This window comes from Spinacia oleracea, chromosome 5 (assembly GCF_020520425.1).
Source record: "Spinacia oleracea cultivar Varoflay chromosome 5, BTI_SOV_V1, whole genome shotgun sequence".
Classification (NCBI taxonomy): domain Eukaryota; kingdom Viridiplantae; phylum Streptophyta; class Magnoliopsida; order Caryophyllales; family Amaranthaceae; genus Spinacia; species Spinacia oleracea.
The window spans coordinates 30,787,655-30,802,135 of record NC_079491.1 but is presented as its reverse complement, the minus strand read 5'-3'; the positions used below and the strand labels follow the sequence as shown (position 1 = coordinate 30,802,135).

General features: G+C 36.9%; 1 protein-coding gene across 1 annotated transcript; it reads right to left on the bottom strand.

The window, feature by feature from the left end:
* Positions 1 to 3,059: 3,059 nt before the first annotated feature.
* On the bottom strand, positions 3,060 to 13,346 carry LOC110800810 (ubiquitin carboxyl-terminal hydrolase 8). Its single transcript, XM_022006134.2, has 13 exons — positions 13,020 to 13,346; positions 12,652 to 12,903; positions 11,573 to 11,714; positions 10,846 to 10,905; positions 10,676 to 10,771; positions 9,300 to 9,650; positions 9,065 to 9,205; positions 8,728 to 8,898; positions 7,968 to 8,225; positions 7,715 to 7,863; positions 5,389 to 5,949; positions 4,117 to 4,390; positions 3,060 to 3,573 (listed from the first exon to the last, which is right to left on the bottom strand). The coding sequence occupies exons 1-13, from the start codon at positions 13,106 to 13,108 to the stop codon at positions 3,457 to 3,459; spliced, it is 2,661 nt and encodes an 886-aa protein (XP_021861826.1). The 5' UTR covers positions 13,109 to 13,346; the 3' UTR covers positions 3,060 to 3,456.
* Between the last annotated feature and the right edge of the window lie 1,135 nt (positions 13,347 to 14,481).

Below are 14,481 nucleotides of genomic sequence, written 5' to 3'. Positions count from 1 at the left end.
ACCCTATTTTATTTCAAGTATATGAAACAAATGTTAGTATATAATATATTGTTGGCTTCATCTTAATATGCATTTCAAAAATTAGTATTTTATAAGTTTTTATAATATGTAGTTAAAGATATATGTGGTCAAAGTTGTGCATTGGCAAGCGTGTCCAGTCAAAACGTTGCGAGTATTCCGGGACAGAGGGAGTATATCCCCACTCTTAAAGTGCGATCCGAGTTGACCCTTTTAGGATTGTGGACTTGTAAAACCGTCTCCATACCTACCAAACATAAAAGTATACTTCATCCGTCCCACATTACTTATTACACTTTTATTTTTGTCCGTCTTCTAGATTATGAATGACCCCATAATTATTACTCCATCCGTCTTTTAATACTCGCATCGCTTTCTTTTTCGGACCGTCCCATAACACTTGCACCGCTTCTATAAATAATTTTTTTTTACTAATATATATTATTTCTCACTCTTACCTACTAACCCACCTACACCCCTACTTCCTACAAAAAAATCATTTAAAAATTCACACCCCTCACTTACCACTCACCACTTCCCACCCCTTACACATTTCCCACTATCTACATTAAAAAATTACCCCACTATCAACTAACACCCATTAAATTAATAAGTCAATCCAAATGTCTTAAACTCTGTACCGGTCAAACCGGCGCGAGTATTAAGGGGCGGAGGGAGTATATTGTCTCTCTTCCTAGTTATTTTTTTTTGTCTCCACACCCTCTCTCATTCAATTAAAAAAAAATACCCATTAATTCCTATCGCATCTACTTTTTCAATAAAATAACAATTGATAACCAAATAACCATTTATCACCTAAAACTTTGTGCAAAGATAGGTGTAACGAGTAATTTGGGACAAAGGGATTATTTTTAACCAAATTGTACAAATGGTGACCATAACTGTGTGATCAATGATCAATTGGTGAACGTCAAATTAATTAAATTTTTCTTTAACTTAAAGAAATTGTTTGCAAAAATATGTCTATGATACAGTATGTATAAAAATATTGTTGAAAATAATTTGTAAATAATTATGGTGAGTTGGCCGGTATATTGAGTTGGAAAGAGAGAGAAGGATGTCAGTGACATATGCATATACTTTAGACTATGCTGTTTCATGTTTGAGAGGGGGCTGCTGTTTGTAGTGGCAGACCTCATCAGATCTGATCTCTGTTTTTTAATTATTAAAGTTTTCAGAACCCAATTTTTTTAGATTTTATTTTTCATGACAATTCATTAACACCCAAAAACTACATGATTCGACGTTACAGATTCTGCATGCTTCACCTCAATTTTGGGTCCCGCTCTCTATATCATATCCTACCTGGCCCGGTAAAACAGAAGATGTGATCCGTAATGTAAATACCAACTAGTTTAATTGCCAAAAAGAAAGGGGTTGTGGTTGGGGATAAAAATGAGCCGAGCCGAGCCGAGTCGAGCAATAACCTTATCGCGCTAAGCTTGTTAAGGAACATTGGTATTCGAGCAGGCTCGAGCTTGAACGAGCTTTTATTTTTTTTGTTCGAGCCAGGCTCGTTTAATAAAATACTTTCTCGGGCTCGGCTTGAGCTTGCTCGTTTGTATTTCGAGCTCGAGCTCAAATCTTAACGAGCTTTAAACGGGTTTTAGTAAATGATCGAAAACCTATTCAATTCAAGGGTACTTATAGTGGCCATAAAGATTGATGAAATATGAAGAAGTAGCTAATTTGGAAGTCCAGCAAAAGTCTTGTTGATTGTCGTGATTGAGAAGACTAAAAGAGGAAGCAGGAAATATGAATGTATAATTGACAAAATTCAAGCAAATATGCATTGACTATTGACTTTCTAGATATATAATTCCTAAAATTTATTTACTTTTTACCATATTAAATTTAGACTTTGCCATTATACAAAATAATACATATTCTATATTTAAATTTGTATTATTCTATTAAAATATTTTACAAGCTATAACGGAGTTATAAACGGGCTACTAACGAGTTACAAAAGAGATATAAACGGGCTGTTCATGAACAATAACGAGCCGAACGGGATGTTATTCGAGTAAAGCTCGTTTAACAAACGAGCCTTAAATATTTGCTCGAGCTCGTTAAATTGCTTAATGAACGAGCTTTGACCGAGTTTGCTCGCGAGTTGTTCGCGAACGTCCTAGCTCATTTGCACCCCTAGTTATGGTTGTACTTGTGAACCGGGATCAAATTTTGCTAAACCCTGTATCATTTGTCATTTATTGCTCTTACTATACAAAGACTAAACAAAGTCCGGAAATTGCGTAAATAGGAGGAGGAAACAAACTAACCCACTTGTCCCGGTCGGAACGATTAAAGAGAGAAAAAAAATGTGTGTTTAATCCAGACCAGAACACACAGAAACTAACAGTTGCGACCATGCATCCATCAAATCTCAAATTATTTTCAACAGTTATCAAATCTCAAATTATTTTCAACAGTTATCAAATCTCAAATTATTTTCAACAGTTATCAAATCTCAAATTATTTTCAACAGTTATCAAATCTCAAATAACATGTTTGGTGAAATACACAAACTAACACAGTAACTTCATGAGGGTAATTAGGTATTTAACGGCATGGTGTTGCAACTGGAGTTATCATTTTCTTATACACCATCCCATAATCAGATGTATTGCGAGCAAGCCTATTTTTGTTGTTGAGCATGCTGGCCTGAACTTGCTGCTCCTTGTGATTTGGGAGCTTTCAGATCAGTTGAGACGAGAGTTTAAGGTACTTTTCTCTCGAGTTCCATTTATCTTATCTTATCTTATCTTATTATCTTTGAACTGATCTGAACGTACATCGTCTGAACTCATTAGACTAATACAATTATGCAGTAAAAGAGTAATGACAGGTACAGATCCATTTATAATAAATAATTTTTCTGATGCATTGTTTGTCAAGATATCAACTAATTCAAGGTATGTGTTACATCTCTTACAAAAAATAATAGACTGCTTTCAGGTGCGAACTGTGATGTTTTAAAGCAACCAAGAAAAACAAAGGGAAAGAGGAAGAGGAAGAGGAAGAGGAAGAAATGATGTCAGGTAATTTTAATTCCTGAAAACGAATGGGTTAGTAATCCGTAACAACTACTAAAGGAATTTCATCTGCAGAGCTACAAATGTAAAAGATGCTCACCCTGGTACCAAACTCAACTATTTAAGCTATTATCTGCCAAGCGTAGCATGATCAGCAAGGTCAGTTCAACGGTCGTCGTTTGAGTTTCATCAACAACTGTCAAGGAGTCCTGTCCTGAGCGCCCCGGAAAAAAATGATGCCAAAGAACAAACAAATACTACCTTTTCAATTAGACTGTTTCTCAGATTTGGGAACAAATGAATAAATGAATAAATAACTCAAAGGCTTCCTAATATATAAGCTACTCTAGAGTATTGACAGTCAATAGCTGATGTTTGCCTGTTAGGAATCTGCAACTCTTCTATAGAAAAGAACATAAGCGGCTGAAGTCTTTATCCTCTCTTCATTAATGGGGATTACATTGCTGTCATCAAAGTCATACCACCGTCCACCTCCATGCTACAAGATCACAACATTAAAACACATAGGATGAGTACATTATGTGTGCTTGTATTAGTATAGACATGAAAACATACATCAGCTTATCACCCTCCATGCCTAACATTTGATTTAGGGTCATCTCTAAGGAACTGACTTTTTACAATTATCAAGATTTGATTTTTCACATTTCCACCATACTAATTTTTACTAACGAGTCTTTCTTTGAAATTCCAAGTCAAGGGGAACATTAAGAGTAATATAGGAAAGTTCAAAGATTACTTAACCATTTAAGATGTGGCCTATTATGTTAAGACAGACGGAAATAAAGACATAATACTCATGAGAGTAGACTGAGTACTATATTAGGACGGAATAACGAATAAACTCCTACAGCCAATAAACAGTTATATAGCGTAAGGGAAGCATGCTACAGTTGGAAAGTAAATTAAAGTTGATTAGAAAAAACTTGTCCCAACCTCCGAACTCTCACCGACCAAATTAGAGAATCTTTTCATATGCATGAGTAGCAACTTATCTATGACTATGAGAGACAGAACTTACATGGACAAAAGCAGTGTAATGACCACCTCCCAAGCCTCCATAGTGATTGCTGATTGCATAAAGCACATAACGGAAAGATGGCTGGGTATTCTTGTTAGCAATATACATGGACAAATTAAGATCATCAACTGGGAAATCAACATACGCCTCCAGCTTGTTTTTTGTGTATCTGCTGTATGAAAACCTCTTCAGGTGAATGACCAGGATTTCGGGGAGTCTCCAAAGATCTAACTTTTTGGTGGCCTGACGGTGCTGCTTACATCCGGGACAATACCTGGTAGCAAAGACAAGAACTAAAAATTAAGAGCAGAAAAAACTGAAGTTGAGCAGAAGAGACATTAGTAACTACATCGAAGAGAAATTCACGTTACAAGTTATAATAGCATTTTCAAACCCATACAAAGTTACAAACTAATGTCAAACTCGTGCAGGAGAAATAATAGCCTGAGGGGAATTGAGTGATAAATCATGAGTTACAGGAGGTTCATGAGTTACCGGAGGTTCAAAGCTCATCAAAAAAACTATGCTCACTTGTTTGAAAGGATATGCAAGATTAAGGAATGGAGCCCCAAAAGAGAGTCACCTTATTACACGTTAAAAGAATTGAAAGGAAAAGGAAAAAACAAGATTACCCGCTAGCTACCAGAAACAGAAAGCTTGCTATAAGGTCATAAATGGATTCTGTCAAGAGGAAGAGGGGATGAACTATGAGCACAAGTACCATGTGAGAAGCCGTTGAATAACATAAACCCAGACACATACCCAGGCCAAAAGATTGATATGTCCCTAAAACAGCTTCAGAGTTCATCATAATCTAAAGAGGTGTAGTGAACAATTCAGATCAGAAGCATTTGTCTCAGGGCCAAAACCTCCAGACTTGCTAAGGGATTAATCCAGCAAGAATGACAAGCTTATGGCTTTATAGTTGAACCAAATCTAAATCACTTTAGTTTCAATATCAGACACAGCAAACTTTGACAAATATGCAAGCATAGCATATACCAATCAAAATGCCAGTCATATGACCTACTAATGCTACAACTGAACATGGTAATGAGTATAATTTTAGTAACAAAGAGGATCCTGTGATTCCTGTCCCTTCCAAAGAAATTGCAAAAGGTACTTTAAAAAAATAAAAATAACTATTAAATAACTTGACAAAGATTTTCCATGTCATGAAATCTTTCCAAGGAAAAGTTGCAGGAGAAAAATTCCTTGCTATAGTTAGCTATTTCATGACTGACATCAAAGCTAAGAATGACACAAACTTACCACATGTCTTCAGGTCCAAGAGGCTCCTCTTTTAAAAATGCTTCCAGGCATCTATAAAGAGATACGATCTCCTGTGGTCTTTTAGCCAGAAAGCCAGACTTGAATATTTCAGGCAGAGTACCAAGAAGAACAGTATCAAAAATTTCACTCTTCTTCTCAGGCCAAGAAACAACAATATTCAACCGTTTCGGAAGGTCCTCAGAAGTTAAAGGATCCGCCATTTCTATTTTGGAGTTCCTCAGAATCCCCTTTTCATCTGTAAGGTAGAATTCGAACTCACTATCAGCTGCTAAGTTAACCCCCTCTTCATTAGTGGGTTCAGCATCATCACTTGTTTCCGTAGCAATAAGATTTGTGGTGATCTCTACCAAATTCTCAGTAGCAGTGCTTTTGGAGGCATCCTGATCTTGTAAGTCATCTTCATTGGGCATGAGAAATGGATTAAGCAACTTCGTATACAAGTTACAGATATCTGATCCATTAGCATTGTTGCAGATTCTAGCGACAAGAGGAATTCCAAATGCTTTCCATCCTGAAGTAAGTTTCCCATGGACATAATGCCTGAAATTGGAATTCTTATCAGAAAAAACAAGAGAATTTTTTTCCAAAGGGGAGCAAGAGTTTACGTATGGAAACAAAAGCACACAAAAAAATCGTTAGCACATATATCTTGCCCTACTTTGGGCTCAAATGTCCAATTTCTTTTCCAGTTGTGCATCTAGAAATTTCATAGAGGTATGCCCAATTTAACCAAAAATATTCTCAAAATAACATTTCCCACAACTAATTATTCGTTCCTTTTTAGTTGTGGGAAAATTGATAACATCTGTCCCAACTATAAGCATTCTTTTTTAAACAGTCCCAAACTCGAAACTTCCAATTTACTAAGATTCAGCCCAACTTTGGGAGATGTCTTTTCAAATCAGTCCACAATGACTTGTAACTTGCAAGTGGGTAAAATAGGTACAACAAAGAATTATTTCCCCCTCCTTTCTCACACAATTTCCTCATAGCTGATATATTGGCATCATTGCCTCCTAATGTTCCTGTCACTCCCTACCACACGAACCCACCCATCTGTGGATCTACCACTACCTTTCAAGTTTATCTCTCCTCGCCCTCCTCACTGCTGCTCGTTCAGCCACCATTAATGGCATTGGCTCCCCCCACTCCTAGTACCTCAGCTAGCACCATGGGACAAGCTCAATTCCTGTGGCCATGAACCTAGCACCATCAATGGAATCGAAGATGGGGGATTGTTAAGGTGAAAACACTGCTATATTTTCTCTATTTCTTTTTGAATTGTGAGACAGGAATTGGAAACAATTGAGAAATGGGTGCAAATTACTGATAGATTAATCTTATCCGAAGTAGTAAGATCTAATTTGAAAGCATGAATGCATCACATATTCACCTGTAACCCTCATTCAAATGAATTGTAGAGTTTTGTTAACTCTATCGAAATTAATTACATACTTACACCCCCAAAAAATTACTTAAAAACGAAATATCAATTTATGAGGAGATGGGCCAAGAAAAAACTGGACTCATATTAACGAGAATCAACGTGAACATTACCTACCTATACATAGTTTATACTTTTGCAGATTTGATTCACCACAAATTTATTCCTAAAGTCAAACTCTTATCTTCAAATAATGAAACTGATTTTCCTTGAGAAAATGAATACAAGAGGAAGAAAGACGAAAACAATTTAATTGATCAAAAAAATTTAGCAAATGTTGAGAGTTGAGACAGAAGAATTGATAGGCAAAGAGCAGCTAGTCCTTTAATGGGAGCTGGGGCTGGGGACCGTGGTGGGTGGGGAGGAAAGAGAAAGGAACTTGACAAAGTCATGTGATAGACACATGACATGAATGTACCTGCAATAGCAAGTCATTGGCAAGGGACCGTTTTCATAAAAGAACTTACAGAGTTGGGTCTAATCCTACTTAATTGTAAGTTGCGACTTTCTGAAGAAGGTTGACAATAGTTGGGACTGTTATCAATTTTTCCAACTAAAAAAATATACCTAGCAAAAGAAGCTGGTAGCTAGAATTGAACTTGAGTTCCTCAGAAAGCACGTGGCACGCTTCAAAAAACAACAAACCAGCACCAAAGTACCTTTTTATGCCTCTAAGCTGTTTTAAAATGACTATACAGATTACAGGGTATGCAAGTCCACACACATGGATCCCACCATGCCAAGACATCAATTAATAATTTAGTACGATGTATCAAGGAAGATTCTGCTATATCAAATAAATCTAATAGCAAGTGATCACTCTTGAAACAAAAAGTTTTATAAGAGATGCATGATACTCACTCTTCCACCTCCTGATGCATAAACACAATTGTAGCTTCTTTCTGAGTAGCTTTAGGTAGCCGATAAGCAACTAGACGGTCCTCATCTCTAATCAAGGACAGTGAATCGGATGAATCTTCCAAAAACCTAATGATACGATGGTTGTATATCTGCAAAGATTAAGTGATGGAATGAAACAAATGGACATACGGACTGTTCCAAATCTCACCATCCATATAAAAACAATGTCAGACAATACAAAATTGAATTATACCTCAGCCACCAACAGTGTCTCATCAATTTGCAACGAGCATGCAGTGGTCAAGGCCTTAACAAGGTCTTCACCTTTCCCATACTTAGGCACAGAAACAGTGAACACCGTTGGCATGGAGCTACCATCAGTATTCATGACGGTCAAGGTCATCGTCCGCATTGTGGTTGAAGGCATAGGAAGTGACAGATACATGAAGGGGTCAAAAGTAATGGACACCTTTTTGCAAACTGGACAAACTAGTGTAGATCTATATTGACCCTGCAATTATTTTCAGGAGGTATTAACAGCATTTCCATGCCTACATCAAGGTCTTACTTACTAAGCTATCACTAATTTCAGTAAATAAGATATCGACAAACTCATAGTTTGCCGGATACTCCAACCACAGCAAGAAATATCAAGTTCCATAAAAGAACTCTACAAGGCTTCTGTGCAAAGATACAAGCCGGGAGGGGAGGGAACAGGAAGGTAGAGGAATGACAATAAGATGAGAAGCCAAAAGTTCCGGAAAACTCTTGGGCAAAAGAAACTCCATTACAATGAGAGCAAATGGCAATATAAAACAGCTCACATTTTCCCCACTACTTCTGTTTTCAAGCTATCCCTACATCATCTAAATGTAACACAAATACACAATGTAACATTATATTCTCTTCATTCCAGAGACATACCATTGCTCTAGATACAAGAGTTCTCATGAACAAATTGGAAATTAATGCACACAACTCAAGTTTGCAGATACTCATAGGACACAACTTACTTGACAAATATCAACAATGATAGAGTCATTCCGAGCCAGATGATTCAACCAATACTCATCAGCTACATCCTCATCTGGTCGACCGTCTCCATCCTTAGCTTCTGCATAAGGCTTTAATTTCACGCGATTCAGATCTTCATGTAGTCCATCCAACAAAAAAGCAAGCAGTTCCTACATGTTCAGTATTTAGTTTATCAATAATAAGTTTACTTCAAATTATTACTTACATTAGTTACATGAGTGGTATCCCAGCACATGCAAGTTGGAGGGCACAGGAAGGTAGAGAAATGACAACAAGACGAGATGCTAAAAGTTCCGGAAATAAAGGCATACTAACTTGTGAATCATGCTGATTAAAGCCACTGAATTGAGGAGCGAAACGAGAGAGCTTCGATTTGAATATTCGTGGTGCTACTGGAGTCGCTCCGGGAGCCCATAACTTCCTTATCAGATCTCCAAATGCCAAAGCAATCTCACCCTAGGAAGAAGGTAGAAACATAAATTTTCATTTTATTCATAAAGATACAGAGCACATAACATAATGAAGTCCGGTGATGGAAAGAGAGACATACATCCATGCCCAAGGGATTATCATGATTAATTTCTTTATTGTACTCTCCATGAAAATAGTCAACAAGCTTTGGAGTGTGTGCTAAGCACTGAAGCGCACTGTTCATAAAACATGTATTTCCAAGATTTTGCAATCCAGTCAAGCCCAAAGAACCTGATTCAGCTGGACTGCTACTAAAAGTTAAAGAATTGGTCCTAGGAAAACGGTAACTGTTTCCAGTGCTACCATTCATTGTCGTAGATGCACTGGAAGAGGAACCTGCAGCATTAGCCATCTCAGAGAACTCGTCTCTCTTCCCATCCCTAGACTTGGGAGAGTCTGACAACCCATAAATTTGCAATTCCAGAAGTATCTGTGCAAGATAACCAAAAACAGAATTCAAAAAGGCAGACACCAAAAACAGAATTCAAAAAGGCAGACAGGGCACAAAAGAAGTCAGACAAATTACTGCATTCAAGAACAGGGCAAACAATGAACAAATACCTTTGGGCAAATTTGTTTCATCAATAGAAAATAGGACAAGGAATGTTCTTCTTAATACTCTCTTTTTATTCTCTCGTACCTTACAACTTCCTCTGAATGGAGGATCATTTGTATCAGAAATTCTTAAATGACAAAAGCCCTAATACACTCCTGGCAGCTGTGGGAATACAGGAATACCAAAATATTTCCCCTTATCCCCTTTTTGGCTAACTCAGTCCCAAAACTAAACAAAGGGCAATCAAATTCTAGCTAACAAAAACTCATTTGAAACCCGTCCAAACAATGAGGATCAGTGTTTAGAAATTAGCGATTAAAAAGGAGAGAGGAGGATTTGGAGCAAACGATGCAGGGTGGTCCCATCAACACATTTAGTTTCTAAAGCATGTTACTGACTTTAGGTGAGAGAAGTGATAAGAAAATATCAATTCGCATAAGCTTGACCGAGCTAACCACATCAAGTCACCAAGTATATCACAGCTTGCCCAGCTTATCAGATCCAAAATGTATCACAGCTCACAAATGACTTTACATGCAGCATATAATCTCTTCCACCTGACATAAGTCCCTTCCTTTCTGTTTTCAGAAGTTCCTTTCTTATAGTTGTTATTGAACATTTCTCCTGTTATTTACTTTCAGTGCGGAAATACACAATTCAGGGAAGGTTTATTGAACATTTCTCTTGTTGAGTTATGAGCAAGACATAAGTTCCAACATATTTCTTACTGGGTCCTCTTTGAAAAAGAAGGTTTCATCATATGTGCTGAAAATCTAAAAAGATAACGAAAGAATGGAAGCCTACAATAAAAGAATCTAATAAATGCAATTGAAGCTCAAGTCCAGGCAAGCATTTACTGCAGTCAAGTAGTTCAAAAGTACCAAGTATCAACAACTTACCTCCTGATCAGATTGACGCTGAATATCCTTTGGAGGTGAGCTGTTGTCATTCACAAAAAAATGACTTGTCCTGCCAGAGAAGTCCCATATGTGCAACTACAACAATGGGAGTAATCAGAAACAACTTCATTGTCCTGAGAAGAGATTAATCAATTCAATAAAATTCTTACCAACTCAGCCTCAGTATTGAATATTTTGCAAGCTCGTCTGAAGAGTTCTGCAACATTATCCTATCCAAAGCATGAATCAAACAGTATTGTGAAAAGAACACAATATACACAAACAAACAAACAAACAGATAAGCTGATTACTTGAAACTGTCACTATTCAAGCAGCACTGCAGCAGAATTACCATTGGCTGGATCCTCTGAGCCCTATTTTAAAACTCTCCCTAGCTTGGAATTAGATCCTACCTCCTAAATCTACAATTCATAATGTAATGAAAAAATAATCTTGAGAAACGAAAATAAAATCCCTAATTACTAAGGTATGACTATAATAGAGAGGCATAATTCAGGTGAAACAAATGAAATTTAGCATTTAAATTCATATATAAACATAGGTAAAGTATTGAACATTAAGAAGACAGTGGCAATTATTTCTTTCCCAGCATGTGTTTCATGCATAATCTCTAGGTTGGAAAGGTAATCATAAGTTTTTCAGCCTTCCCATAGGTAAGGATTCAGGATAGGTGGATAGCAAGAGGTGGGAAACTAAATCCTGGTATTTTAAGTGGGTGAACGCCACACAGTCAAGTGGGCTACATAGCATCAAAAAGATCAGCTAGATACCTATATAGAATACCAAAACTGGATACACATACATGTCAAGCTAGGTTAATCATTCTCAAGTTACCTCGTACATCAAGAAAAGAGAACTACAGGTTCATGAAATTACCTTTTTGCTAATCTTAACTCCTAATGAGTTTGCTTCTCGCAAAACAGAAAGCCTGAGTTGTAAAGGGTAAACATCTGCTATGTCAACATCACCAGCTGAAAAACTTCCAACACGCTTCATTCCACTTTTAGAATCACTATGCCTACATATTAAAGACTCCAAACATTAATCTACAATGCATTGGGCAATCCAAACTTTATCAATCTGAAAGAAACAGAAGATAGGTTGAGTTGCAAATTTAATCAAGCATCTAATCTGAAAAACCACGAGTTCCCTTGAAGATTATGATTGGTATGAAGTGATTCTGTTTAAAAGGGAGCAACTTAACACAAAGAGGGTAAACTCGCTTCACCCAGAAGCTAAACTTGAATTTCAATCAAATCAAACATATATACAAACAGCCAATGTGATTATGTAAATACTTCTAGATATGAGGAATAATCAACAAATACACAACTTCGAAAGAATAAAGCTAAGCATATAACCTTCAAATGGTATGTTGGGCATATCAGATAAAACAACCTGGTCTTATAGCAATGGCGGTTGCTTCAAGTTGTTTTGAATAAATATCAATGATTTAATTTTCATAAAACCGAAGGACAACTTACAAACTTGATTGCACCCATCAATTTGGATTCACACAGATTGAAAACAGTAACAATTATCTTCTAGCATTGTCACAGCTATAATTCTCTTTAAATTGCAAGCCGATTTCATCCCATTTGTCCGGGGATGACAAAGAAATTTCTGATCCATTACAATTTACAAAGTAGCATGTTGATGTATAAAAATAGGATATTGCCTACGACACAAATAAGAATGAATCAATAACACCACATTTAAGTTTGAACTGCAGTCGAATAACATACAAGTCTGGCACCATAGACTCCCTATAGCAGTCAGATATTTTATCTATCTGTAAAAGATAATACAGTACATGACCTCAGACCAAATTTAAGTTTCAATTGCAGTCTAACTGCAAATAAATCAAAACTGTAAACTTGCAATAGAATTATAGAAATCTTATACTTAGTATGTTATTTACTACTAAAATAAAACAAATATAGTAAAATGCTTACCATTTAAAAGCCTGCAACCACATTTCTCCCGAAACTAAAGCATAATCGCGGCCAGAAACTCCAACTTCACCATTTTTATTACTAATTTCCTCCTCTCTCCTAAGATTGAACAAGAGATCCGAACCAAAAATGTTGTTGATAAGCTTCAACGGACCAGCATAAGACGATGAGGATGACGCACTGTATAAAACCCCTCTCTCCCCGCTTGAATCACTCGTCGATGTCGAAACATCTTGAGCCTCTTTCCACCACCTTAAAACACACAAAAAAAAATCATTTCCCACCAATTGATTCAAAAAAGGAGTAAAACCTAGAAAGTGAAGTAATCAATGAAATTGAAATCAATCAAAATGCAGCAGGAAAATCACCTGAAAGGCACCAAATAAACTCGTTGTTCGTCGTTGTTAGCGGTGGATTGAGGTGCAGCGGAGGAAGATTCCGTCGCAGGTGGTTCCATCTACCAGCGGAGGAGAGAGGATGGAGGAAATTGCAGAGGTGAAGTGGAGGAGGTGATTGAGAAATTAGGGGAGATGAATGAAGAAGAAATGGTGGAAACGTAAGTCAGATGTGAGGGATTACCCCTTTTTTTAATTTATTTTAATTGTTAAAAAAAAGAAGGGAAAAGGTGGTAAGAGAGAGAGTGGGTGTTTCTGTGAGAAGGATTGGGTTTGGGGGAAATTATGGGATGTGAATTGTGATTAGGATTTAGGATTGTTGTGTAGTATGAATGTATAATGATAATGAAAGACGGACAATTAAGAGGAAGTTTGTCAATATGTATTCATCTTTTTTTGTTTAAAAAGAGTTCAACAATTAATTAAAGTTGGAGTTAAGAGTTATTACAACATGGTTACCATGCAAATTTGAAACCATAGTTGGTTCTACATAAATACAGCCATGAAAGGCAATATCATTGTTTTTAGAGACAGCTAAATCACGCAATGGTGGGGGATTAAAGTTCACAATATCGCAGCATTGGCCAAAGGTTTTCCTTGTTTTATTCGCTATGTAGTCTGCCTCCAGTACTTGACTTCTTCTCACATTCCTCAAGCAGCCTGCTCCTAGCATTTGGAGTGACTCCCTGCATTCGATGTAGTGGTTAGTCATCCAATCTTTGGGGGTCTTAGCGATGTTAATCCCTAAAACCGATCTTTGGCAGTCATAAATAATGGTGACATCCTTCCATTGATTGATCCTTGTCCACTCAATTGTTTTTTTTAATGGCAATGGTTTCTGCTACCAAAGCATTTGTTGCTCTAATCTTCCCTGAACCTGTTTTATCTCGACATACAGCAGCATAACCCGCATACAAGGTGGATTGGCAATTAGACTTTGCAAAGTCCAATCCTGCTCGTGGATTATACATGGACAACATGGTTATCATAATAATTTTTCTTAGTGATGCAAATCGGAATTGTCCTGCTCGTGGACTTTATTTTTCACTATTTATGACTCTGATGTTTAAGTAACAACTTGTTAGATTTTGGAGTTGAAAAGTTATAAGCAATTGCTATTCATTGGAGCAGCTTGGATTGAATTGTCTATGATGTTGGTGAGCCAGTATTACTCTAGCTAATGTGCTTAGTCCAGGCCTTCTTTTTCTTTGATGTGAGCTGGTGGATCATATCATGAATTTGTGATTCTTGCAGATTCATAGTCATGCCTAAAATTACTTTCTTAAGGTTTAGAAGAATGGGTCTAATGAACGTGTGCCGCCTCTCAGCCCATACTCACAAAAAGCTTCTAAGATATGTTCATAGTGGACTTGGACTTAAATATCTGTTACAAAAAATGTGGATTGGAATTAGACTTTGCAAAGTCCAATCCTGT